This window comes from Thamnophis sirtalis, unplaced genomic scaffold (genome assembly GCF_051295495.1).
Source record: "Thamnophis sirtalis isolate CommonGarterSnake01/CBP01778 unplaced genomic scaffold, rThaSir2_p1.2 scaffold_4, whole genome shotgun sequence".
Lineage (NCBI taxonomy): Eukaryota > Metazoa > Chordata > Lepidosauria > Squamata > Natricidae > Thamnophis > Thamnophis sirtalis.
Genome location: NW_028261384.1, coordinates 139,605,431 through 139,632,656, shown reverse-complemented (window position 1 = coordinate 139,632,656; position 27,226 = coordinate 139,605,431). Strand labels below are relative to the sequence as shown.

General features: G+C 48.1%; 2 protein-coding genes across 2 annotated transcripts; both read left to right on the top strand.

The window, feature by feature from the left end:
• The first annotated feature begins 1,761 nt into the window (after positions 1-1,761).
• On the top strand, positions 1,762-6,502 carry MDP1 (magnesium dependent phosphatase 1). The gene is made up of 5 exons (XM_087714256.1): positions 1,762-1,829; positions 2,554-2,664; positions 2,923-3,030; positions 3,749-3,834; positions 6,054-6,502. Exons 2-5 carry the CDS (start codon positions 2,648-2,650, stop codon positions 6,158-6,160), a joined length of 318 nt encoding a protein of 105 aa, XP_087570382.1. The 5' UTR covers positions 1,762-1,829; positions 2,554-2,647; the 3' UTR covers positions 6,161-6,502.
• A 5,158-nt stretch (positions 6,503-11,660) lies between these two features.
• CHMP4A (charged multivesicular body protein 4A) lies at positions 11,661-27,019 on the top strand. The gene is made up of 6 exons (XM_087714255.1): positions 11,661-11,774; positions 13,375-13,524; positions 20,336-20,513; positions 23,627-23,741; positions 25,059-25,182; positions 26,183-27,019. Exons 1-6 carry the CDS (start codon positions 11,744-11,746, stop codon positions 26,254-26,256), a joined length of 672 nt encoding a protein of 223 aa, XP_087570381.1. The 5' UTR covers positions 11,661-11,743; the 3' UTR covers positions 26,257-27,019.
• The last annotated feature ends 207 nt before the right edge of the window (positions 27,020-27,226 follow it).

Here is a 27,226-nt window from a genome sequence, read left to right as displayed (position 1 = left end):
TCCTCCTCTTCTCTTCTTCTTCCTTCTCTTCCTCCTTCTCCTCTTCCTCCTCCTCCTTCTCTTCCTCTTCCTCCTCCTCTTCCTCTTCTCCTTCCTCCCTAAACCCCACCCTCCCTTCTAGCACTGACAATATTCCCTAGTGGGGTCACGCAACGTCTGTAAGAAACCCACCCTGTTCACGGAATCCCCATCACCCTCCTCCTCCTCCCCACCCTCCTCTCTTTTGCGACCGTCCGCAGTTACGACGGACGTTCCGGAGAGGAGGGGAGGGCTAATCCTCTCGAGCCCAACAGGATCCAGGACGCTCGACCTTGTACCTCCCTGCCCGGTGGATCTCCTTCAAAGCGGATCTCCCGCCAGGCTGATCACTTCGATCCGGGGAGCCAGGCTTCCCTCCGGGCGGTTCAGGGTTAAGCCGGCCAAGGAGGCGGGCAGGAACCGGCTGGCTGCGGGGGAAGAGGAGGAGGAGAAAGCGGAGAAGCGCTGGATTTGCTGTGGATCCGCCTGCGCGCTTTCTGGCCGGCCGGAGCCAAAAAAAAGAGATCGGGACTTTCCCCCCCCCCCCTTTGGGCTTCTTTTGTTTTAGGATCGACTTAGGATTGCGCCGGCTTGCAATTGCGCTGATCTCCCCCCCTCCAGGCTTTGCAACCGGCCTTTTGCGGCCAAATCTGGCTCTGAGCGCAGGAAAGCCCCCCCCCCCGGCTTCCATGCCAGGCAGCTGCGCCGATCCTATATGACCCCCATCTCCTCTTCCTGGGGAGCCCGCGATGTGCAGAAAACCCGCCTTGGTGGTGTTTGACTTGGGTGAGCGTCTTGGATCGCGCGCCCCATCATCCTGGGCTGGGGCTGTGGGTTAGGGGAGGGGGAGTGATTGGCTTTCCTTGGGGGTTGAGGGGAGGGGGGAGTTTGGGGGATTGGGGGAAGGCAGGAGGGTCTTCTTCCTGCATTGGGGGGGGGGAAGAGACACCCCCCCCTTAAACATCAGTCTCTGTTGTTTACTTTATTCATGAAACATGAAACCCAGTCAACTGAACATTCAAAAATGTTTATAATTATTAATAATTATAAGTAATTATATAATAATTAACAATAATTAATGATAACTAATGTATATAAGTATTGTATAAAGTAATACAACACATTATAATATAAATTAATATTAAAATAAATAATACATATAATTTTATTTTTTATTTCTTATTATTTTTTATTATTTTTATTTATTATTATTATTATTATTTTATTATTTTATCATTATTTTATTATTTTATCATTATTTTATTATTTTATCATTATTTTATTATTTTAATATTATTTTATTATTATTTTATTATTTTATTATTATTTTATTATTTTATAATTATTTTATTATTTTATAATTATTTTATTATTTTATAATTATTTTATTATTTTAATATTATTTTATCTTTATTATTATTTTATTATTTTATTATTATTTTATCATTATTTTATTATTTGTATTATTATTTTATTATTTGTATTATTATTTTATCATTATTTTATTATTTTATTATTTTATTATTATTTTATCATTATTTTATCATTATTTTATTATTTGTGTTATTATTTTATTATTTGTATTATTATTTTATTATTTGTATTATTATTTTATTATCTTTATTATTATTTTATTATTTTATTATTATTATTTTATCTTTATTGTTATTTTATTATCATTATTTTATTATCTTTATCATTATTTTATTATCTTTATTATTATTTTATTATTTTTATTATTATTTTGCAGATTATACCTTGTGGCCTTTCTGGGTGGACACCCACGTGGACCCCCCCTTCCACAAAAAGAGGTGAGGAAAAAAGGGGGAGGGGTCTGTTACCTGCAAATATTGGGGTTTTCCTCCCAATTTTCAGCCCCCCCCCCCTTTACAAACGAAGAACAGGAATTGGCTCCAGTATCTAAAACTTTTTTTTTTTCCCTCAATCCTAGCAAGTTTGAAAGGGATGGACTTCAACTCCCAGAATCCCTCAATCAGGAAACAAACCATCTGAATCTAATGGATTTGAAAAGTCCACCTATTGAACTCTGGGAGTTGAAGTCCATGCGTGCTGGCTAGAGAACTCTGGGAGTTGAAGTGCACCGATACTGGCTGTGGAATTCTGGGAGTTGAAGTCCATTGGTGCTGGCTAGAGAATTATGGGAGTTGAAGTGCACCGATACTGGCTTGTGGAATTCTGGGAGTTGAAGTCCATTGGTGCTGGCTAGAGAATTCTGGGAGTTGAAGTGTACTGATACTGGCTATGGAATTCTGGGAGTTGAAGTCCATTGATGCTGGCTAGAGAATTCTGGGAGTTGAAGTGCACCGATACTGGCTGTGGAATTCTGGGAGTTGAAGTCCATTGGTGCTGGCTAGAGAACTCTGGGAGTTGAAGTCCACCCATCCTGGCTAGGCAATTCTGGGATGGAAATTACCGTCCCAATTATGGTCATAAGTCAAGTCAAAAAGATCTGTAGTATTTTGGTCTTGGGTAGGAAACAAGCTAAGTTACAATTTTTGTCTGAATTCTTCCCAGCGATGGCTCCGTGCAAGATCGCAACCAACGGCCTGTTCAGCTCTACCCAGAAGTGCCAGCAGTGCTGCACCAGTTGGACAGCGAAGGGATCGCCATGGCAGCGGCCTCTCGGTAAATTGGGGCCTTGCTTGTGGTGAATATAGGTAGTCCTTGACTTACAACGGTTCGGTGAGTGTCCATTCGAAATTACAACAGCAGTGAAATAGGTTTTTCACACTTACGACCTTACGACCCTCCTAGTTTGATTTTAAAACAAACAGGCAAACTTTAGCAAACCGAGTTAAGCATGTTGTGTGAACGCACCCCGTTCGGGGTAAAAAATTGGTCTCTATTGCGGGATCTCAAGCGTCTGATCCTTTCCCCTCGCAGGACAGGCGAGATTCAAGGAGCCCGACAGCTCTTAGATCTTTTCGGCTTAAATCGCTATTTTCGCTACACCGAAATCTACCCCGGGAGTAAAATCACCCATTTCCAAAGGTAAACAAAAAACCACGAACTTTGGGGTCTTCGTTTATCCCCCTGGATTTGGGGCGGCGGAAGGGGAGGTTGGGGGGCAGACTGGCGTCAAATCCAAAATCTATCTTCCCCTCATTTGAGCTTCTCAACATTCTTTTTAAATAATATAATTATCAATTTCTTTAAACAAAGAAATCAGGGCAACTGAATGGAACTGGCAGAGTGTTTTTTAATGGCCAGCTGCCTTTCTTGTTGCCGACGTGGAGTTTTGTTCGGGAGATATACTCTCATCGTGGGAACAAGGCAAAATTTAGTTGGTTATTCCAGCATGGCATGGCTACCTTATTTATGGCACCAGCGATCTCCATGGGTTGATGGCATTCCACCAGATCCTGACGAGGTGGTCAGGTTCTAGATCCCTTGCAGGGCCTGCTCTATGAAATAGTCCTCGTCTTACAACTGTTTATATAAGTGTTGCTGGCTGGGGAAGAAGGGAGTTGAAGTCCGCCCATCTTAAAATTGCACACGGTGGCGAAATCTCTGTCCAAAGAATTGGAAAGCTGAGCTGGAGAGCGGGATGGTGGTTGAGGGGATTTTTGAATAGGCTGGACAACCGTTTAACCAGGTTTGTGTAAGGTCTCCTGTCTTGAGCAGGGGGCCGGGGTCAGACTAGAAGACCTCGGGAGTCCCTTCCAGCCCTATGATTCACCCTTCAATGTTCTCTTTGTGTCTCCTCCAGGTTGCATCAACAGAGCGGGATCCCGTTTCATAAAATGCTCTTTTTTGATGACGAAAACCGAAATATCCGTGATGTCGGCACGCTAGGTATCCTGATTCTAGAACCTTCCACTCTCGGAGCGCCCCCTGGTTTTAATGACTCTAGATCTGCGTGTGAAAGAGGCAAAATGAAATTAGAGTCGATTGTACCTGTTCACGCATCACACTAAATCAAGCTAGGTCTTCTTCGGCCTAGTAAACCGATCTCTGTAACAGGGTAGATAAGGCTGGAGAGTTCTAGTCCCCTCTTAGGCATGAAAGTCGGCTGGGTGACAGGCCCAGTTATCAGGAGACAGTGAGTTCTAGTCCTGCCCTAAGCATGAAAGGCGGATGAGTGACTTTGGGCGAATCACCAGGAGACTGTAAGTTCTAGTCCCACCTTAAGCATGAAAGCCAGCTGGGTGACTTTGGGCCAATCACCAGGAGATAGAGAGTTCTAGTCCCACCTTAAGCATGAAAGCCAGCTGGGTGAGTGTGGGACCAATCACCAGGAGACAATGAGTTCTAGTCCTACCTTAGGCATGAAAGCAGTTGGGTGACTTTGGGCCAATCACCAGGAGACAGAGAGTTCTAGTCCCACCTTAAGCATGAAAGGCGGCTGGGTGACTTTGGGCCAATCACCAGGAGACAGTGAGTTGTAGTCCTACCTTAGGCATGAAAGCAGTTGGGTGACTTTGGACCAATCACCAGGAGACAGAGAGTTCTAGTGCCGCCTCAAGCATGAAAGCCAGCTGGGTGACTGTGCGACCAATCACCAGGAAACAGAGAGTTCTAGTCCCACCTTAAGCATGAAAGCCAGGTGGGTGACTGTGCGACCAATCACCAGGAGACAGAGAGTTCTAGTCCCACCTTAAGCATGAAAGCCAGCTGGGTGACTGTGCGACCAATCACCAGGAAACAGAGAGTTCTAGTCCCACCTTAAACATGAAAGCCAGGTGGGTGACTATGCGACCAATCACCAGGAGACAGAGAGTTCTAGTCCCACCTTAAGCATGAAAGCCAGGTGGGTGACTGTGCGACCAATCACCAGGAGACAGAGAGTTCTAGTCCCGCCTTAAGCATGAAAGCCAGCTGGATGACTGTGCGACCAATCACCAGGAAACAGAGAGTTCTAGTCCCACCTTAAGCATGAAAGCCAGCTGGGTGACTTTGGGCCAATCACCAGGAGACAGAGAGTTCTAGTCCCACCTTAAGCATGAAAGCCAGCTGGGTGACTTTGGGCCAATCACCAGGAGACAGTGAGTTCTAGTCCTGCCTCAAGCATGAGAGGTGGCTGAGTGACTTTGGGCCAATCACCAGGAGACAGAGAGTTCTAGTCCTACCTCAAGCATGAGAGGTGGCTGAGTGACTTTGGGCCAATCACCAGGAGACAGAGAGTTCTAGTCCCACCTTAAGCATGAAAGCCAGGTGGGTGACTTTGGGCCAATCACCAGGAGACAGAGAGTTCTAGTCCCACCTTAAGCATGAAAGCCAGGTGGGTGACTGTGCGACCAATCACCAGGAGACAGAGAGTTCTAGTCCCGCCTTAAGCATGAAAGCCAGGTGGGTGACTGTGCGACCAATCACCAGGAAACAGAGAGTTCTAGTCCCGCCTTAAGCATGAAAGCCAGCTGGATGACTGTGCGACCAATCACCAGGAAACAGAGAGTTCTAGTCCCACCTTAAGCATGAAAGCCAGCTGGGTGACTTTGGGCCAATCACCAGGAGACAGAGAGTTCTAGTCCCACCTTAAGCATGAAAGCCAGCTGGGTGACTTTGGGCCAATCACCAGGAGACAGTGAGTTCTAGTCCTGCCTCAAGCATGAGAGGTGGCTGAGTGACTTTGGGCCAATCACCAGGAGACAGAGAGTTCTAGTCCTACCTCAAGCATGAGAGGTGGCTGAGTGACTTTGGGCCAATCACCAGGAGACAGAGAGTTCTAGTCCCACCTTAAGCATGAAAGCCAGGTGGGTGACTTTGGGCCAATCACCAGGAGACAGAGAGTTCTAGTCCCACCTTAAGCATGAAAGGCGGCTGAGTGACTATGGGCCAATCACCAGGAGACAGAGAGTTCTAGTCCCGCCTTAAGCATGAAAGCCAGCTGAGTGACTTTCGGCCAAACCAGGAGACGGTGAGTTCTAGTCCCACCGTAGGCATGAAAGCCAGCTGGGTGACTTTGGGCCAATCACCAGGAGGCTGTGAGTTCTAGTCCCGCCTTAAGCATGAACGGCTGGGCCAATCGCTGGGAGACAGTGAGTGTTAACTTTTTCCTGTTGTTTCCCCTTTAGGAGTTGTGTGTGTCCCTGTTCCAACAGGTATGACCCTTTCTCTCCTCAATGAAGGCTTAGAGAGATTTGCACGCTTTCCCGACTCGCTTCCTGCCGACAGAGTTTAATCCTCCGACTTCCTGGATCTCCGTCTTCCGTTCCTCTCGTGGAAAACATCGGTTGGGGATTATGGACATTATCTATCTATGCGTGTAGGCGGAAAGGGACGTCGCTTCTCCTGCCAGTTTAGTCCTTCGAAGAATTTTTTCCATCCCGGGGTGACAATAGACGCCGCCCCTTTAAGACATGCAGACTTCAACTCCCAGAACTCCCCAGCCTAGCATGGAATTCTGGGATTTGAAGTCCACAAGCCTTAAAGGGGCCACGTTGGGGAAATGCAATTCGACCAGCGAAGGAGGGTTCGTGTTTGTGATTTTCATCCCAATAAAAACTGAAAATTAATAAATAAATCTATCGTCCCGTTTATCCAGTAGCGCAGGGAATGCGGACAATTATTCAGCTTTAAAAGGATGATTGTGGTTGGGGGAAAAGTCACCCGGAAATTGCATTTCTGTTCTTCGAAAGATAATTAAAAATAGCAAAAGGGTTCCAAAAAGATATTTATTTATTTTCTTTACTGTTTCTCCTAAAGCTCTTAGCTTCCTATGAACCATTGTTTCACAAATTTGGCAGCATGGAGAGGTGTGGGTTTCAACTCCCAGAATTCCCCAACCAGCTATATAGTCCTCCGTTTACAATGCTTCATTCATGCACCATCCAAAGTTATGATGACACTTAAAAAAGTGATTTATGATCATTTTTTATACTGTTCCAGCATCCCCATGGTCACATGACCGGAATTGGGGCCCTTGGCCAGGCATAGAATCAGAATCATGTGACGTGTTAATACCACGTTATAAAGCCTTAATAAGGCCACATCTGGAATCAGTGCATCCAATAGAATGGAATGGAATACAATGGAATAATAAATAAGAATAATAAAATGGAATAGGAATACAATAGGAATAGAATAGAATAATAGAATATAATGGAGTAATAGAATACAATAGAATAATAGAATACAATGGAATAATAGATAAGAATAATAAAATGCAATAGAATAGGAATAGAATAGATAAGAGATAAGAATGGAATAGAAGAATAGAGTAGAATAGAAGAATGGAATGGAATAATAGAATACAATGGAATAATAAAATATAATGGAATAATAGATAATAGAATGCAATAGATTAGAATAGGAATAGAATAGTAGAATAGAATAGACAAGAGAATAGAATAGAATAGAAGAATGGAACGGAATGGAATAATAGATAATAATAGAATGCAATAGAATAGAATAGGAATAAAATAGGATAATAGATAGGAGAATATAATAGAATAGTAGAATAGAATAGAAGAATGGAATGGAATAATAGAATACAATAGAATAAAATGGAATAATAGATAAGAATAATAGAATGGAATAAGAATAGAATAGGAATAGAAGAATAGAATAGGAATAGAAGAATAGAATAGATAGAATAGAATAGGATAATAGAATAGATAAGATAATAGAATAGAAGAATAAAATAGAGTAGAATAGAAAAATGGAATGGAATCAGAATACAATAGAATAAAATGGAATAATAGATAATAATAGAATGGAATAAGAATAGAATAGGAATAGAATAATAGAATAGATAGAATAGAATAATAGAATAAATAGGAATAGGAATAGAATGAAATAAAAATAGAACAGAACAGAACAGAATAGAATTCTTTATTGGCCAGATGTGATTGGACACACAAGGAATTTGTCTTTGGTGCATATGCTCTCAGGGTACATAAAAGGAAAACAAATGCATTCTTCAAGAATCATACCATAAGATAGTTTTGGTCACCACATTACAAAAAAGATGTTTGGAAAAAGTGCGGGGAAGAACGACGACTGGGTGGGTGTGGCCAACTTGGTTCCACCACAAAACCACGCTCGACGAAACCGCGTAGCTGACGTCATCAACAGGGCGACAACAGCGCGGAGACAGAAGCACGCTGTAAACCCTAAACCTAAAATTAACCCCTAAACCTAACCCCCCTAAACCTAACCCTAACCCTAACCCCCCTAAACCTAACCCTAATCCTAACCCTTAACCTAACCCTAAACCTAACCCTTAACCTAACCCTAAACCTAATCCTAATCCTAATCCTTAACCTAACCCTAAACCTAACCCTAAACCTAACCCTTATCCTAACCCTAACCCTAAACCTAAACCTAACCCTAACCCTTAACCTAACCCTAAACCTAACCCTAAACCTAACCCTTACCTTAAGTTGAATCGGCTTGCTTTCAAAACGCTATTTAAAGCGCCCTTCTTTCTCCGCGCTCGCTGTTGTCGCCCTGTTGATGACGTCAGCGACGCGGTTTAATCGGGCGCGGCTTAGTCGAGCGCGGTTTTGTCGTGCCACGGGCCAACTCAACATCACTCCCGTCGATGGGCGCTTCGCCTTAGCTCTTCCAATGTGATCAGGGTTAACCGGAGACACAGTTTCGGTAAGCAGGTCAACAAAGATGAGGCTAGAAACAACACCAGAATGTTTCCTTCCTGCCTTCCTTACAGGATGAGCCCTGTAAAGTGGGGAAAAACAAAAGGAGATTTCTTCCAACAATATATATAGCAATATAGCAATAACAGTAGACTTATATACCGCTTCATAGGCCTTTCAGGCCTCTCTAAGCGGTTTACAGAGTCAGCATATTGCCCCCAACAACAATCCGGGTCCTCATTTTACCCACCTCGGAAGGATGGAAGGCTGAGTCAACCCTGAGCCGGTGAGATTTGAACCGCTGAACTGCTGATCTAGCAGTCAGCCTGCAGTGCTGCATTTAACCACTGCGCCACCTTGGCTCAACAATCGGTTCTCCGAACTGCTTAGAAAGTTACCAACCGGTTCTCTCGGACAGATGCGAACCGGCTGAATCTCACCACTGACCTGAAGGCAGGACAAGAAGCAACGGATGGGAACTCATCAAGAAGAGAAGCAACCTCGAACTAAGGAGAAACCTCCTAGCAGTGAAGACAATTAGCCAGGGGAACTGCTTGCCACCAGAATTTGTGGGTACTTCCCTGTAACGTAACCATCCTCTGCTACCAAATGTGATGTTCCCGTGGGTCGTCCATGAGGCCAATGTGGAGAAAAGACAGGACACGATCTTTCTCGGGATGGAGCGACCCAGATTGGGGGGTCTGAGAGCCCCTTTTATTGAGATAGGACAAAGGCAGGAGGAGCAATCAGCATGTGGTTAAAAACAACCCGTAAAAGTACAATTTATAATCTACTGCTCAGGGAAGTTCTGTCTATATATGGTCAAATCCTGGGCGTCATTGGTGGGGCACATCTCAGGATGTGATGTTATGAACTATCAGGATGTTATGGCGTTTTAGGAGTTTGTTTTCTCCTGTGTGGTTCAGCGTGGCTCTGCATGCCCCGTTATGAACTGGGTCATGAGTGACCCACACCTACACAAAGAATTATATTACAACACTTCCCTGGAGGTTTTTAAGAAAAGGGTGGATAATAAACCACTTTTGTGAAATGGTGTAGGGCTGTGATGGCGAATCTATGGCATATGTGGCCCAGGAGCCTTCTCTGTGGGCACACGGGCCATCCCCCCAGCTTAGCTCCACCGTGCATGTAGCACACACCTCCTGCCAGCCAGCTGATGGGTGGGGGGCAGGGGGCATGCAGGACAGGGATGGGAAGCTCCCGGCAATACTGCCAATTCAGCGTGTGCAAAAAAGTTTGCACGCCAGACACGTGTTCTACGCACATGCATGGGGGGGCACATGGGGACACCACGAACATGCTTCCAGCCCACGACAGCAAAAAGGTTAGCCATTACTGGTGTAGGCTCTCCTGCTTGAGCACAGGGGGTTGGACTAGAAGACCTCCGAGGTCCCTTCCAGCTCTATTCCGATGGATCACGCGGGCCGAAATCAATCCCTAGTTTGGCAGGAATGTTTGAGCCGGACAATTCTGTTGCTAAACGAGACCTTGAAATGAACTCGGAGAGGAGGGAAGGAAGGAGGGAAGGAAGGAGAGAAGGACAGAAGAAAGGAGGGAAGGAAGGAGGGAATGTAGGAGAGAAGGAAGGGGGGAAGGAAGGAGGGAAGGAAGGGGGAAAGGAAGGAGAGAAGGAGAAAAGAAAGGAGGGAAGGAAGGAAGGAGGGAAGGAAGGAGGGAAGGAGAGAAGGAGGGAAGGGGAAGGAGGGAGGGAAGGAAGGGGAGTAGGAGAGAAGAAACGAGGGAAGGAAAGAGGGAGGGAGGGAAGAAGAAGTAGGATCGTTGTAAGATAAGATGGATCTATGGGATGTTAAAAAAGCAATCTTCAAATATATTGTCAACTGTAGGGAAAAATTGTTATAAATACATATTATTAATAGCAATAGCAGTAGACTTATATACCGCTTCATAGGCCTTTCAGCCCTCTCTAAGCGGTTTACAGAGAGTCAGCATATTGCCCCCAACAATCTGGGTCCTCATTTTACCCACCTCGGAAGGATGGAAGGCTGAGTCAACCCTGAGCCGGTGGGATTTGAACCGCTGAACTGCTGATCTAGCAGTAGCCTGCAGTGCTGCATTTAACCACTGCGCCACCTTGGCTCATAATAACAGTTATGAGATCATATAATTGTGAATGTATATATGAAATTGATAAAATTAAAATAATAATTAAAAAAAAGAAGTGAACTCGGTCCCGTTTAACGACCTTTCTTTGCCACCGTGGCTAAGCGAATCACTGCGGTCGTTAAGCGAGCAACCCGATCGTTAAGCGAATCTGGCTTCCCCATTGTACTTTGCTTATCGGAAGGTCGCCGAAGGGGATCGTGTGACCCCCTCCCCAACACTGCGACCGTCATACATACGAGTCAGTTTGTCAAAGCGTCTGAATTTTGACCACGTGACTGCGGGTCATAAATGACTTTTTGTCAGGACCTCAAATGGTCACTAAAACAAAGGGGTGTAACTATGTGCAGGATCTGGGGAAGAAATGGCTAACAGAATGCCAGAGCTGGGAGGGACACCTGGAGGTCTTCTAGTCCAACCCCCCAAACTCTATAGCATTTCAGGCAAATGAATTGGATTAAAGGGTGTGCAGCCCCTTTAAGGCCTGGGAAAGATTTTTGGGGGAGGGTTGCGGTTCCTTTAAGAGACAGAGAAGGGCGGGGCAGTGACGTCACAAAGCACATGATTTATCGGCTCTCCCAAATCCTCCTCTCTCCCTCCCCCCTCCCAGTGCTTTCATCACATGCCTCTAGCTGGCCTCAGAGAAACAAAGCGTCGTGTCGTTTCACCCCCTACCTCCGGTTCTGATTAGACTTACTATAGAGGGTTTTTTTTGGGGGGGGGAGGTATTTCAAGACCCTCCAACCAATCACTTTGCTTTTAGTGTATTAATTCCTTCACTTGGGGCCCTTTCGATGGCCCAGGGTGCCGTTTTCCATGACAGCTTTCGCTTTATCTCTTTGCGCGTCCCTCTCCTTCCACGCTTTGCTTTTCGCACGCGAGCCGGCGGTTGGCGAGCGCCTGCGCGGATCCCGCAGCCCTTTAAAGTCTGTTGCCACCCTCGTGGCACGTGACGGGGGGCGGGGCGAGGCTGGTAGGTGGGTGAAGCCGGAAGAGGAAACCCAGTGAATTTCCCACCAGGCGAGATGAGTGGTTTAGGGAAGCTCTTTGGGAAAGGTGAGGCTCTTAATTCCACTTTCCCCCCCCCGGACAGAGAGTTGGTATCTCCCCAAGCCCATTGGGGATCCCGAGGCTTGGGAGCGACCAAGTGGCGCGAGAGGGGGGGAGGGGAGGAAAAAGAGAAGGAAAGAAAGGATGAATAGAGGAAAAGAGAGAAAAATAAGGGGGGGGTTGTGATTTACCTCGCCCTAAAAATGGGGTCTTATTTACAAGAAGTGTCGCTTGGAGATTTTAATTTGCTGCTGCTCCCCAGGTGCATTGCCCCCCCTCCCAATACAGGAAAGGACCTGCTCATTATTTGGGGAGGGGGGGAGTCTGTGAAAAGGATGGGTGGGTGGGGAAGATTTGCACGTGAGGTTTGATAGCCCCCTTTACAAATGCTGCTTTTTTTTCTTTTCTTATAGGATTTTTTAAAATCTGAATTAATTTTATGGGAAGCTTAAGGTTAACAATGCATGCAACCCCCCCATGCCCCCCAAAATGGTGTATTCCACTAATGCATTGAGTTGGGGCATGCAATCAAGATGATGGGAGGCACAGTTCAATGGGGATGATGATGGGACACCCCCCAATCCGATGGGAATAATGGGACCCCCAACCAATGGGGACGATGGGCTTCCCCAACTCACGGGAACGATGGAGGTCCCAACTCAATAGGGATGATGGGACCCCCAACCTAATGGGGATGATGGGAACCCCTCGCAAGTCAATGGGGGATGATGGGACCCCCAACTCAATGAGTTGATGGGAGCCCCTATCCACTGGGAATAATGGGATCCACAGCCCAACGAGGATTACGTGGGTCCCGACTCAGTGGGGATGATGGGAACCCCAACCCAATAGGGATAATGGGACCCCCAACTCAATGGGTTGATGGGACCCGCAGTCCGTTGGGAATAATGGGACCCCCCAACCCAATGGGGATGACGGGACCCCCAACTTGATGGGGTTGATTGGACCCCCAACTCAATGGGTGTGATGTGATCCCCACTCGGTGGAGGATGATGGACCCCCAACTCAATGGGTGTGATGTGATCCCCACTCGGTGGAGGATGATGGGACCCCCCAAACCCAATGGGGATAATGGGACCCTCAACTCAATGGGTTGATGGGATGCCCGATCTGATGGGAATAATGGGATCCCCAACAGAATGAGGATTATGGAGGTCCCAACTCAATGGAGATAATGGGGCCCCCCCAACCCAATGGGGATGATGGGATCCCCATTCAGTAGAGGATGATGAGACCCCCCAACTTAACGGGGATGATGGAATCCCCACTTAGGGGATCTCCAACTTAACAGGGGGATGATGGGATCGACAATTCAAGGGGGATGACGCCCACCCCAAATTCAAGGGAAATGATGCCCCCCCCCAAATTCAAGGGGGATGATGGGAGCCCCGACTCAGTGGGGATAATGGGAGCCCCAACTCAACGAGGATGATGGGACCCCAAGTCAACAAGGATGACAGGGCCACCATTTTTGAACCAAGCACTTTCGCAGCCGTCATCTTGAGATGGTTCTTCCCCTGGTCAAATGTCTTCGATAGAACAAAACCCACCCACCCTCCTCCTCCTCCTTTCTCCTACTCTCCAGGCAAGAAGGCCAAGGCCCCCACTCCGCAGGAGGCCATTCAGAAACTGCACGAGACAGAAGCCATCTTGGTCAAAAAGCAGGAATTCCTGGAAGAGAAGATCCAGCAGGAGCTGCAGTCGGCTAAGAAACATGGCACGAAGAACAAGAGAGGTAGGAGAAGAAGGGGGCTGTGACCTAGGCTTCCCCCCCAAAAAAGCACAGTCCTGGTCCCGACAAACCCCCTTTTATTAAACGATTGTGAATTCCTCTCATTCACATTCAGCAAAGGCTTGGTAAAAAGTCTTTCAAAGGAATATTTATGACCGCAGACCTTATCTAGCTTGGAAAGGGTTCCACCACAAAACCGCGTTCGACTAAAGCGCGCTCGACGAAACCGCGTAGCTGACGTCATCACAGCGCGATGAAAAAAGCACGCTGTGAACGCTAAAGCTAAAATTAACCCCTAAACCTAAACCTAACCCCCCTAAACCTAACCCTAAACCTAACCCTAAACCTAACCCTAACCCTTAACCTAACCCTAAACCTAACCCTTAACCTAACCCTAACCCTAACCCTAACCCTAACTCTTAACCTAACCCTAAACCTAACCCTTAACCTAACCCTTAACCTAACCCTAAACCTAACCCTTAACCTAACCCTAACCCTAACCCTAACCCTTAACCTAACCCTAAACCTAACCCTAAACCTACCCTAAACCTAACCCTTAACCTAACCCTAAACCTAACCCTAACCCTAACCCTAAACCTAACCCTTAACCTAACCCTAAACCTAACCCTTAACCTAACCCTAAACCTAACCCTAAACCTAACCCTAAACCTAACCCTAAACCTAACCCTTAACCTAACCCTAAACCTAACCCTAAACCTAACCCTAAACCTACCCTAAACCTAACCCTTAACCTAACCCTAAACCTAACCCTTAACCTAACCCTAAACCTAACCCTAAACCTAACCCTTAACCTAACGCTAACCCTAAACCTAACCCTTAACCCTAAACCTAACCCTTAACCTAACCCTAACCCTAAACCTAACCCTTAACCTAACCCTAAACCTAACCCTTAACCTAACCCTAAACCTAACCCTTAACCTAACGCTAACCCTAAACCTAACCCTTAACCTAACCCTAAACCTAACCGTAACCCTTAACCTAACCCTAACCCTTAACCTAACCCTAAACCTAAACCTAAACCTAACCCTTAACCTAACCCTAAACCTAACCTTAAACCTAACCCTAAACCTAACCCTAAACCTAACCCTTAACCTAACCCTAAACCTAACCCTAAACCTAACCCTAACCTTTAACCTAACCCTAAACCTAACCCTAAACCTAACCCTTACCTTAACTTGAATCGGCTTGCTTTCAAAGCGCTTTTTAAAGCGCCCTTCTTTCTCCGCGCTCGCTGTTGTCGCGCTGCTGATGACGTCAGCGACGCGCTTTAATCGGGCGCGCTTTAGTGGAGCGCGGTTTTGTCGTGCCACGTTGGAAAGCTGCCATGCCCTGAATTTTTTCGGAGTATACGACGTACTTTCCCCCCCTCCCCCACCCCAAAGAGGGTGAAAATTTGGGTGCGTCTTATACACCGAATATAGCCCCCCCTGCCCATCTGCCGGCCCCCACCCTTTGATCTCTGCCTCCCAGTCATTTACCTCCTTGCAGCAAATGGTGAAAATGGGACTTGAGGAGGCTATGAGAATCCCTGCAGCCTGAAACAGCTGATCGTTGGGAAGCCGGTGCTGAAACTGAAATGGAAAATGAAACTTGCTCTTTGCTGCAAGGAGGCAAATTTCTGGGAGACAGAGGCAGATTTATTTATTTTTTGTTCTTGTGCTAATCAGGCTAAACTGCAAGAGGCTGTTTGCTATTGGCTGCATGGAGTTAGGTCCATAACTATAAATGCCTAGAGAGTGTTCAAATTATTAGGCTTATTTTTTTTAAGACTGCTTTATTATTGTTCTAGATAACTTAGCAAAACGAAGAAGTAATTACTTAATAATAATTTTTAAAATAAATGCTTGATCTGAAGAGGCCCAGTTGCTATTGTGTCTTCTTTGAAATAGCAGAGAATAACGTAGACTTCCAGAAAGCCACCTCATTTTTTTCCCATAGAAAGATTTTTATTTTCCATTTTCATAGCGTATAATCACATGTATACTATTACGTAGTCAATATCATGTTGTATTATTAAGTAATTACATCAATTCATCTTGGCATCAATTACCAAAGAGAAAAAAAAGGAAAATCTAGTTATTGGCTCTTCTGCTCTCCATACACCATATTTATCCGACACTTTCTTCCCCCTCTCTCCTCCCCCTTTCTACATCCTGTCTTCCCTCCATCATTTTCTACTCTACTTCCCCTTCCTTTCTCCTTCTGCTCTCTCCCCTTACCACTCCTCCTTATACACCTCAACTTCCCCCTTCCCCCTCTCTCCTATCCCTCTCTTCCTATCTTTCTTCTCTCCTCTGCTTCCCACTCTTCTACATCCTGTCTTCCCTCCATCATTTTCTACTCTACCTCCTCTTCCTTTCTCCTTCTCCTCTCTCCCCTTACCACTCCTCCTTATACACCTCAACTTCACCCTCTCTCCTATCCCTCTCTTCCTATCTTTCTTCTCTCCTCTGCTTCCGACTCTTCTACATCCTGTCTTCCCTCCATCATTTTCTACTCTACTTCTCCTTCCTTTCTCCTTCTCCTCTCTCCCCTTACCACTCCTCCTTATACACCTCAACTTCCCCCTTCACCCTCTCTCCTGTCCCTCTCTTCCTATCTTTCTTCTCTCCTCTGCTTCCAACTCTTCTACATCCTGTCTTCCCTCCATCATTTTCTACTCTACCTCCTCTTCCTTTCTCCTTCTCCTCTCTCCCCTTACCACTCCTCCTTATACACCTCAACTTCCCCCTTCACCCTCTCCTATCCCTCTCTTCCTATCTTTCTTCTCTCCTCTGCTTCCCACTCTTCTACATCCTGTCTTCCCTCCATCATTTTCTACTCTACCTCCTCTTCCTTTCTCTTTCTCCTCTCTCCCCTTATCACTCCTCCTTATACACCTCAACTTCCCCCTTCCCCCTCTCTCCTATCCCTCTCTTCCTATCTTTCTTTTCTCCTCTGCTTCCCACTCTTCTACATCCTGTCTTCCCTCCATCATTTTCTACTCTACCTCCTCTTCCTTTCTCCTTCTCCTCTCTCCCCTTACCACTCCTCCTTATACACCCCATCTTCCCCCCTCTCTCCTATCCCTCTCTTCCTATCTTTCTTCTCTCCTCTGCTTCCCACTCTTCCTCTCATTCACTTGGTGCATTTCAGCTTCTGAGCAAACTCCCTTTTGTGTTGATGGTATTTATAATTCCATTTCAATATACATAAAAAAGAAAAAATAGCAGTATATATGTACAATCATAATACCTTAAAATCCAACACCCCTCCACCAACTTAGTAAACTCTGCTCCCTCCCACCCTCCCCCCTCCAAACTTCCCCCACCCTGACTTCCCAGAACCAATACAAGGTATAAATCTTTAACAAAAAACAGTTTAAAATATACAATTTTAACAGCATCTGTACGAGTATAGATTGAAATGTAATACCACAAACGGTGCATATCGTCGGCACTGTTTGCTGTTGGCTGCAAGGAGGCAAATTGCTGGGAGGCAAAGGCAGATTTAATTAAATAGTAGACTTAATTTAATTAAAATGAATTTGCTGTGAATTCTGCTCCTTCCCATCCAGCAAAGTCTTTCGAGGGAGGATTTACGGTCACAGACCTCATCTGGCTTGGAAAGCTGCCAGGCCGATCTCTGCAAAACTTGGCAAGGAGTCTCGGAGAGTCATGAACCAATGAAGTGAACTTCATTGGCCTCCTGCAAACTCCACTCCTCTTTGCTCCTCTTTTATGTCCTCTGGGAGGGGCCATTCACCGTCCACCTGTGGCCTTGCTCCCAAGTCGACCCCTGTTCTTTAGCTCTTCCCTTCGCCCGGCCGCTCTGCACATGCCCACATGGGGAACAGGCTCCAGCTGTTCTTCTGCCTCACTGATGTCTGACTCCTGATAACTGTCGGACGATCCTGGCCCCCTCTCTGCCTCCGACACAGAGCCCTCATCCGAGGCCTTCCCCAGACTCCAGGACTGGCCCAGGTTCCTCCCCAACCCTCCTCACTCTCTGAATCAGCTGCTAGCTCCACTGGCCTCTGGCAGGCCACAACCCAGTCTGTTCCTCCTCTCTGCAACCCCACTCTCTTCTAGCACTGATGATGTTACCTATTTCGGTCATGAAACGTCCCAAGGACGTCCCAATGCCCCCCCCCCCAAGGACCCCACAGCTCAACCCCGAACTGCAAATATTATCTTTTAATTAATTTAATCTCAGGGCCCCCCAAATCTTGATTTTGATTCCCCCAAAAGGCCTGATTGTCTTTGAGTTCAGCGGCTTCATCAGAGGCATAGAAAACCCCTTTCCATAAAACGGATGACTCCTGATATTATTTATGTGTCCTTTGCTGGGCCAGATTTAAAGGCAGATTGCAAAAAGTTCAAAACAACGCCCGTATCCGTTTAAATCCTAAGATCCTAGATCTCTTTGTTTTAGCATATCTTTATACCGGCTGGCTGACCTTGTCCGGATTTACCTAAACGAAAGTCAGGCTAATAAGTAACTGGAACAATCTTAAAATTTCTAGAGTGCAGCCATTTCTAAACCTCAGATGCTTTAAGATATCTGGACTTCAACTCCCAGAATTCCCCAGCAGGCTGTACTAGGCTGACTAGGGAATTCTGGGAGTTGAAGTCCACCCATTCTAAAATAAGCTTAAGTGGTGAAATCCCGGAAAAAGACTACAGGTAGGCCTCACGACCAAAATTCAGCCTCAAATTTCTGTGGCTCAGTGAGATATTTGTTAAATGAATTTTGTTCCATTTCCACACATACACAGAGAGAGGGGGGGAGGGAGGGAGAGAGAGAGAATGAGAGAAAGAAAGAGAGACAGACAGGGAGAGAGAGACAAAGACACAGAGACACAGAGAGAGAGGGACAGAATGAGAGAGGCAGACAGAGAGGCAGAGACGGAGAGTGAGAGAGACAGAGAAAGAGAGAGAGAGAGACAGAGAAAGACGGAAACAGAGACAAAGAGAGAAAATGAGAGACAGAGAGAGACAGGGAGAGACAAAGAGAGTGAGAGACAGAAAAAGACAGAGAGAGAGAAAGAGTGAGAGACAGAGAGACAGACACAGAGAGAGACAGACACAGAGAGAGACAGAGAAAGACAGATAGAAAGAGAGGGACAGAATGAGAGAGGCAGAGAGGCAGAGACAGAGAGAGTGAGAGAGACTGAGAAAGTCAGACAGACAGAGAGAGACAGAGAGTGAGAGACAGAAAGACAGACAGAGACAGAAAGACAGAGAGAGACAGACAGACAGAGAGAAAGAGAGAGTGACAGACAGAGAAAGAGAGAAAGACAGAGAGAGAGAGAAAGAGAGTGACAGACAGAGAAAGAGAGAAAGACAGAGAGAGAGAGACAGACAGAGAGAGAGAAAGAGAGAGTGACAGACAGAGAAAGAGAGAAAGACAGAGAGAGAGAGACAGACAGAGAGAAAGAGAGAGTGACAGACAGAGAAAGAGAGAAAGACAGAGAGAGAGAGAGAGAGAAAGAGAGAGTGACAGACAGAGAAAGACAGAGAGAGAAAGAAAGACAGAGAGAGACAAAGACACAGAGAGACAGAGACAAAGAAAGACAGATAGAAAGAGAGGGGGGGACAGAATGAGAGAGGCAGACAGAGAGAGAGAGAGAGGCAGAGACAAAGAGAGAGTGAGAAAGACAGGGAGAAAGACAGAGAGAGACAGAGAGTGAGGCACAGAAAGACAGAGAGAGACAGGGACAGAAAGACAGAGAGGGAGACAAAGACAGAGAGAGAGTGAGACAGACAGAGAGAGAGACAGAGAGAGAAAGAGAGTGAGAGAGACAGAGAGAAAGACAGAGAGAGAGACAGAGAAAGAGTGAGAGAGACAGAGAGAGAGAGAAGGACAGAGAGAGACAGTCAAAGACACAGAGAGAGAGACAGAAAAAGACAGACAGCAAGAGAAACAGGGACAGAGAGAGAAAGAGAGAGAGAGAGAGAGACAAAGACAGAGAGAGTGCGGGGGAGAGAGAGAATCACTAATCACACAGACCAGGGATGGGGAGAGGAGAGGAGGAAAGTGAGGAAGAAGAAGAGGAGCAGGAGGAGGAAGTAGCAGAAAGAGCGGGAAGAAGAGGAAGGATGCGGAGTCCAGGAGTGGCAAGCCAGTGAGGAATTCTTGCTCCGGGTTCAACAGCTTTTGCCCCACTGCTCTCCCACCTCAGCCCCCTGCCCTGCAGACTCCTGGCACGCCTGGGGGTGAAACACCTGCCTTCAGCTCACCTCCACCTGCCCGTTCTCTGTCAGCCAGTCGGCGCCCGAGGGGCTAGCGAGCTGCAGCTACTGTCGGGCATCGCCCGCTCCCACCCGTTTGCCACCTCCTGTGTGCCCATGCAGGGGGAGCGCCGTGGGGCAAACACTTGTGAAGTGAGTCGTGCCCAATCTTACCGCCACTTTTCTGCCACACTTAAGGGCATCGCCGGGGTCGTTAAGCGAATCCCAGCGGTCGTTAAGTGAATCCGGCTTCTCTCATTGACTTTGCATGTTGGAAGCCGGGTGGGAAGGCTGCCAATGGAGGTTGTAAAGCCAGGCCTGGGGAATGTCTGTTACTTTTTTCCCCCCCAGTTCCGCCGTAACTTGGAACGGTCGCAAAGCAAACCGTTGCAAATCGAGGACTCCTTGTGGGTGGGTGGGATTGGCTGTTTGCAAGCCTCCTGGCACGACCAACGCAAATCCACAAAAAATTTCCCGCCTTGTCTTTGGGGGCGGTCTTAATAAAACATCCCCACGCTTCTCTTTGAGCGCGAGAACTAGAAACATGGAGGGGGGCTGCAGTTGATACTTTTTCCTTTCAGCGGCTCTGCAAGCCCTCAAGAGGAAGAAGCGCTACGAGCAACAGCTGACCCAGATCGACGGGACCCTCTCCACCATCGAATTCCAGCGCGAGGCCCTGGAAAACGCCACCACCAACACGGAAGTGCTCAAGACCATGTCGGACGCGGCCCGGGCCATGAAAGAGGCGCACCAGCACATGTGAGTAGCGTGTTTCCCGGGGCCGTGTCAATTAGAAGAAGCAGCCCGGTTTCTCGTTGGATTCAAAAGTCCGGTCCGTGTTTTGCCTTTAGCTTAGAGCAGTGGTTTCTTTTTCCCCAGCCTCGGCCATTTTAACTCCCCATCCCACAGTCCTCCTCCTCTCCACTTCTTTTCCTTCTCTCCTCCTCTTCCCCCTCCCCCTCCCCACTCCACAAATCCCCTCCCTCCTAGCCCTGATGACGTTACCTAGTCGGGCCACGAAACGTCTGCAAAAAAATCACCAAGCTCAGAGAGCACTAAGGACTCTGCAGTCGTCGTCATCCTCCTCCTCCTCCTCCTCCTCCTCTCCTGCTTCTTCTCCCCTCCTCCTCCTCCTTTCTTCAAACCCCACTCCCCTTGTAGCACTGATGATGTTACTTAATCGGGCCACGAAACGTCTGCAAGGAAGCCACCAAGCTCAGAGACCGTCGAGGACTCCACAGTCTTCCTCATCCACCTCTTCCCCGCTTCCCTACACTACCTTCTCTCCCTCACACCCTCTTCCTCCTGTACACAAACCCCCTCCTAGCACTGATGATGTTTGCTAGTCAGGTCACGAAATGTCTGTAAGGAAATCAGCGAGCTCAGAGACTACCAAGGATCTCATGGATTCCCCTTCCTCCTCCTCCTCCTCCTCCTCCTCCTCCTCCTCCTCCTCCTCCTCCTCCTCCTCCTCCTCTCCCCCCTCCCAATCTCTCTTCAAACCCCACTCCATTCTAGCACTGATGATGTTACCTAGCTGGGTTATGAAATGTCTGCAGGAAAACCACCAAGCTCAGAGACTACCAAGGAGATTCCCCCTCTCTCCTCCTCCTCCTCCTCCTCCTCTCCCCCCCTCCTCCTCCTCCTCCTCTCTCCCCCTCCCAATCTCTCTTCAAACCCCACTCCATTCTAGCACTGATGATGTTACCTAGCTGGGTTATGAAATGTCTGCAGGAAAACCACCAAGCTCAGAGACTACCAAGGAGATTCCCCCTCTCTCCTCCTCCTCCTCTCCTCCTCCTCCTCCTCCTCCTCCTCCTCCTCCTCCTCTCCCCCCCTCCTCCTCCTCTCTCCCCCTCCCAATCTCTCTTCAAACCCCACTCCCTTCTAGCACTGATGATGTTACCTAGCTGGGTTATGAAATGTCTGCAGGAAAACCACCAAGCTCAGAGACTACCAAGGAGATTCCCCTCTCTCCTCCTCCTCCTCTCCTCCTCCTCCTCCTCCTCCTCCTCCTCCTCCTCTCCCCCCCTCCTCCTCCTCTCTCCCCCTCCCAATCTCTCTTCAAACCCCACTCCATTCTAGCACTGATGATGTTACCTAGCTGGGTTATGAAATGTCTGCAGGAAAACCACCAAGCTCAGAGACTACCAAGGAGATTCCCCCTCTCTCCTCCTCCTCCTCTCCTCCTCCTCCTCCTCCTCCTCCTCCTCCTCCTCCTCCTCTCCCCCCTCCTCCTCCTCTCTCCCCCTCCCAATCTCTCTTCAAACCCCACTCCCTTCTAGCACTGATGATGTTACCTAGCTGGGTTATGAAATGTCTGCAGGAAAACCACCAAGCTCAGAGACTACCAAGGAGATTCCCCCTCTCTCCTCCTCCTCCTCTCCTCCTCCTCCTCCTCCTCCTCCTCCTCCTCCTCCTCTCCCCCCTCCTCCTCCTCTTCCCCCTCCCAATCTCTCTTCAAACCCCACTCCCTTCTAGCACTGATGATGTTACCTAGCTGGGTTATGAAATGTCTGCAGGAAAACCACCAAGCTCAGAGACTACCAAGGAGATTCCCCCTCTCTCCTCCTCCTCCTCTCCTCCTCCTCCTCCTCCTCCTCCTCCTCCTCCTCTCCCCCCCTCCTCCTCCTCTCTCCCCCTCCCAATCTCTCTTCAAACCCCACTCCATTCTAGCACTGATGATGTTACCTAGCTGGGTTATGAAATGTCTGCAGGAAAACCACCAAGCTCAGAGACTACCAAGGAGATTCCCCCTCTCTCCTCCTCCTCCTCTCCTCCTCCTCCTCCTCCTCCTCCTCCTCCTCCTCCTCCTCCTCTCCCCCCCTCCTCCTCCTCTCTCCCCCTCCCAATCTCTCTTCAAACCCCACTCCCTTCTAGCACTGATGATGTTACCTAGCGGGATTATGAAATGTCTGCAGGAAAACCACCAAGCTCAGAGACTACCAAGGATCTCATAGATTCCTCCTCCTCCCTCCTCCTCCTCCTCCTCCTCCCTCATTAGGGAGCCGAGGTGGCACAGTGGTTAGAGTGCAGCACTGCAGGCTACTTTAGCTGACTGCTAGTTCTGCAGTTCGGCTGTTCAAATCTCACCGGCTCAGGGTTGACTCAGCCTTCCATCCTTCCCGAGGTGGGTGAAATGAGGACCCGGATTGTTGTTGGGGGCGATATGCTGACTCTGTAAACCGCTTAGAGAGACCTGAAAGCCCTATGAAGCGGTATATAAGTCTAACTGCTATTGCTATTCCCCAAAACCCCACTGCCTTCTAGCACTGATGATGTTACCTAGTTGGGTCATGAAACGTCTTCAGGAAAACCACCCAGCTCAGAGAGCACCAAGGACCCTTTTCTTCCTCCTCCTCTTCCTCCTCCTCTTCTTCCTCCTCCTCCTCTTCCTCTCCACTCCCTCCTAGCACTGATGAGGTTCCCTAGTTGGGTCATGAAACGTCTTCAGGAAAACCACCCAACTCAGAGAGCACCAAGAAAGCTTTCCCTCCTCTTCCTCTTCCTCCTCCTCCTCCTCCTCCTCCTTTCTGCAAACCCCACTCCCTTCTAGAACTGATGATGTCACCTAGCTGGGTTATGAAACGTCTTCAAGAAAACCACTCAGCTCAGAGAGCACCGAGGACCCCACAGTCCTCCCCCAACCCCTCCTCTTTCCCCTCTCCCTTTTCGTCCCCCTCTTCCTCCCCTCCACCATTTTCTCTTCGTCTTCACAAACCCCACACCCCCTTCTACTTAGCACTGATGAAGCTACTTAGTCAGGTCACAAAACGCCTTCAAGCCGAAACAGCCAAGCTCAGAGATCACCAAGGATGACCCCACAGCTCTCTCTTTCTCTTCCCCGCCGCCCCCCATTCCTCCCCCTCTAGGGACATCGACAAAGTGGACGACTTGATGTCCGAAATCACCGAACAGCAGGACATCGCCCAGCAGATCTCGGATGCCATATCTAAGCCAGTCGGCTTCGGGGACGATGTAGATGAGGTGAGGAGCGCGGAGAGATCCACGGGGAGGCCTCCGGAGGGATGGGTGGACTTCAACTCCCAGAATTCCCCACCCCACAGTCCTCCTCCCCTCCCCTTCCTTTTCCTTCTCTCCTCCTCTTCCTCCTTCTCTTCCTTTTCCTTCTCTCCTCTTTTCTTCTTCCCCCTTCTCTCTTCCTCGTCCTCCTCCTCTTCTTTTCTTCTTCCTTTTCCTTCTCTCTTCCTTTTCCTTCTTCTCTTCCTATTCCTTCTCTCCTCCTCTTCCTTCCTTCTCTTCTCCTTTCCCCTTCTCTCTTCCTCCTCCTCTTCCTTCTTCTCTTCTTCCTTTTCCTTCTCTCTTCCTCTTATCCTCTCTTCTTTTTCCTTCTCCTCTTCCTTTTCCTCTTCCTCCTTCTCTTCCTTTTCCTTCTCTCCTCTTTTCTTCTTCCCCCTTCACTTTTCCTCTTCCTCCTCCTCCTCCTCTTCCTTCTTCTCTTCTTCCTTTTTCTTCTCCCTTCTCCTTCTCTTCTTCTCCTCCTCTTCCTTCTCCTCTTCTTCTTTTCCTATTCCTTCTCTCCTCCTCTTCCTCCTCCTCCTTCCCATCTCCCCTCCTCTTCTTCCTCCTCTTCCTATTGCTTTTCTCCTCCTCTTCCTTTTCCTTCTCTTTTCCCCTTCTCTCTTCCTCCTCCTCTTCCTTCTCTTCTTCCTTTTCCTTCTCTCTTCCTCTTCTCCTCTCTTCTTTTTCCTCCTTCTCTTCCTTTTCCTTCTCTCCTCTTTTCTTCTTCCACTTCACTTTTCCTCTTCCTCTTCCTCCTCCTCTTCCTTCTCTTCTTCTCCTCCTCCTCTTCCTTCTCCTCCTCTTCCTTCTCCTCCTCTTCTTTTCCTATTCCTTCTCTCTTCCTTTTCCTCCTTCTCTTCCTATTCCTCTCCTCCTCTTCCTCTCCCTACTCCTTCTTCCCATCTCCCCTCCTCTTCTTCCTCCTCTTCCTATTGCTTTTCTCCTTCTCTTCCTTTTCCTTCTCTCCTCTTTTCCCCTTCTCTCTTCCTCCTCCTCTTCCTTCTTCTCTTCTTCCTTTTCCTTCTCTCTTCCTCTTCTCCTCTGTCTTCTTTTTCCTTCTCCTCGTTCTTCTCTTCTCCTCTTCCTATTCCTTCTCTCTTCCTTTTCCTCCTTCTCTACCTATTCCTTCTCTCCTCCTCTTCCTTTTCCTCTTCCTCCTCCTTCCCATCTCTCCTCCTCTTCCTTTTCCTTCTCTCCTCCTCCCCTCCTCTGTCTGCTCCTCCTCCTCCACTTCCCTGCATTGGAGCTTTGGATGCGAATCTCGCCTTTCTGCCTTCCCAGGACGAGCTGCTGGCTGAACTGGAAGAGATGGAACAGGAAGATCTGGATAAGGAGCTTCTGAATGTTGGGGAGGCCAGCCCGGAGCTCCCCAATATCCCCTCTTCTCGCCTCCCCAGCGTGCCAGGTACGAAGACACCCACGCCCCTGAGGCTTAACACAAGAAGTCCTCGACTTAACGACCGCAAGAGCGGCTGACATTTCTGTCGCTCAGCAAGGCGGGGGTTAATGGACTCCCAAACAGTTTTACGGCCCTTTAAGTTAAGTGAAACATGGGATTTGTTAAGCGAATCAGACATTCATTAAGTGAATCCAGCTTCCCCCATTGATTTCGTTGGTCCGAAGCCAGCGGGGAAGGCCGCAAATGGCGGTGACCTGACCCCGGGACGCTTCAGCCGGCGTAAAAATACATTCCAGTTGACAAGCGACCAAATTTTAATGATTTCACCGCAGCGGTCATAGTTATGAGGACCGGTCATAAGTATGAGGACTGGCCCGTGAGCTGTAACTTCAGTCACTAAATGAATGGCTGTAAGTCGAAGACCTCCTGTCACGAAAGACCCTCCCTCCCTTCAGCCTGACCCCTTCTAGTTGTGGCGGACGAATAGGCCGTCCTCAAGTTACGACCACAATTGAGCCCAACATCTCTTGTCGTTCGCTAAGGGAGACATGTGTCAAGTGAGTTTTGCCCCGTTTTACGACCTTTCCTGCCACCGTTGTGAAGCGAATCCCTGCCGTCATTAAGTTAGGACCAACAGCGTTGTTAAGTGAATCTGGCATCCCCGTGCTGACTTTGCTTGCCAGAAAGTCGCCAAAAGGGATGGTCATGTGACCCCGGCACACTGTGACCGTCATGAATAAAAGTCAATGGCCAAGCGCCCGAATTTTGATCGCGCGACCACCCCACAAAGGTCGTAAGTGTGAACAACAGTCAGAAAGTCCCCTTTTCCAGCACCCGAATGGTCACAAAACGAACCGTGGTAAGCCTGGGGGGAGGCCACATGTACTATTGCCCCGGTGCCAGCTGTGGGACGCTAGTCCAGGCCCAGTAGAACTTGAACCCAGAGATGGTGGGCCTCTTTCACAGACGTCCCGAGTTCAAATCCTGCTTTTTCCTCCCTCCGCAGCTTCCAAAGTGCCATCGGCCTCCCTGGATGAGGAAGACGAGGAAATGAAACAGCTTGCCGCCTGGGTGTCGTGATGCATTGTGGGAAATTCCTCCCCTTCCTCGCCTCCCTCGGTTTTTCTTCGAAGAAATAGGCAGAGATGGAGAGGAGGACCAATTTTCTCCCCTCCGGTTTCCATGGCCAGGAAAGTCACGGGGAGGGGCGGTGGTGGTGGGGGGGAGGAGGACGAAAAAAAGGGGAGGGCCAGAAGTCACACCCACACCCTGCCTAAAAATGACCTTACGTGCCGAATGTAAAGAGTTTTATAGACAGATTTATATAAATATATCTATATATCTATATATCTATATCTACAATAGAGAAAAGGAGCCTGTTTCCGGGAGGGAGGGGTGTCGTGGCTTAAAAGACCTCCCTCTCCGCCCCCCCCAGATGAAGACTGAATCTTGAAATCATCTAGAGATTAACTTTCTTTCTTTTTTTCAGTTTTCCCAAAAAAAAAAAAAAAAATACAGGATTTTTGTCGGGCTCAGAAAGAGCGGACGGTGTGACACACGCAAACACAGCCCGAAAAATGAAGTTTGGGGGGCAAAAAAAACAAATTCTTGAGCGTTTTTGACCCTCTGTTCTTGTCGTTCGCTGTCTGGCTATCTGTCCGATTTTGGGGCGTTGACTGTCGGTCCCTCTCTCCTTTTGGGGAAGTGGGTGTCCGCTTTGTCTGTTGCCAAACATATCAATACACCCAACACATACTCCGGTGGTGCAAAGGATGCAGTCTAGGATTCTCCTCCTCCCGCGTGTTGCAAAGGAATTTTGGGGGGTGGGTGGTTTTTTTGGGGGGGGGGAGCGGGCCGGCGTTCCGCCTTGGAAGGCTGGATGGAAGGAGGTGCGGGCGGGCAAGGGGAGTGGGGCATCGGGGAATAAGGGACGAAAAAAAATCGTGGTTTCGTTGGACTGGCGGTACTGTTTTGTCCTGGTTTAATCGGTAGCGTGTATCTTGTTGACACGGTTTGGGGTGGGATGGGGTTCGTTGGTTAACAGTTTGCT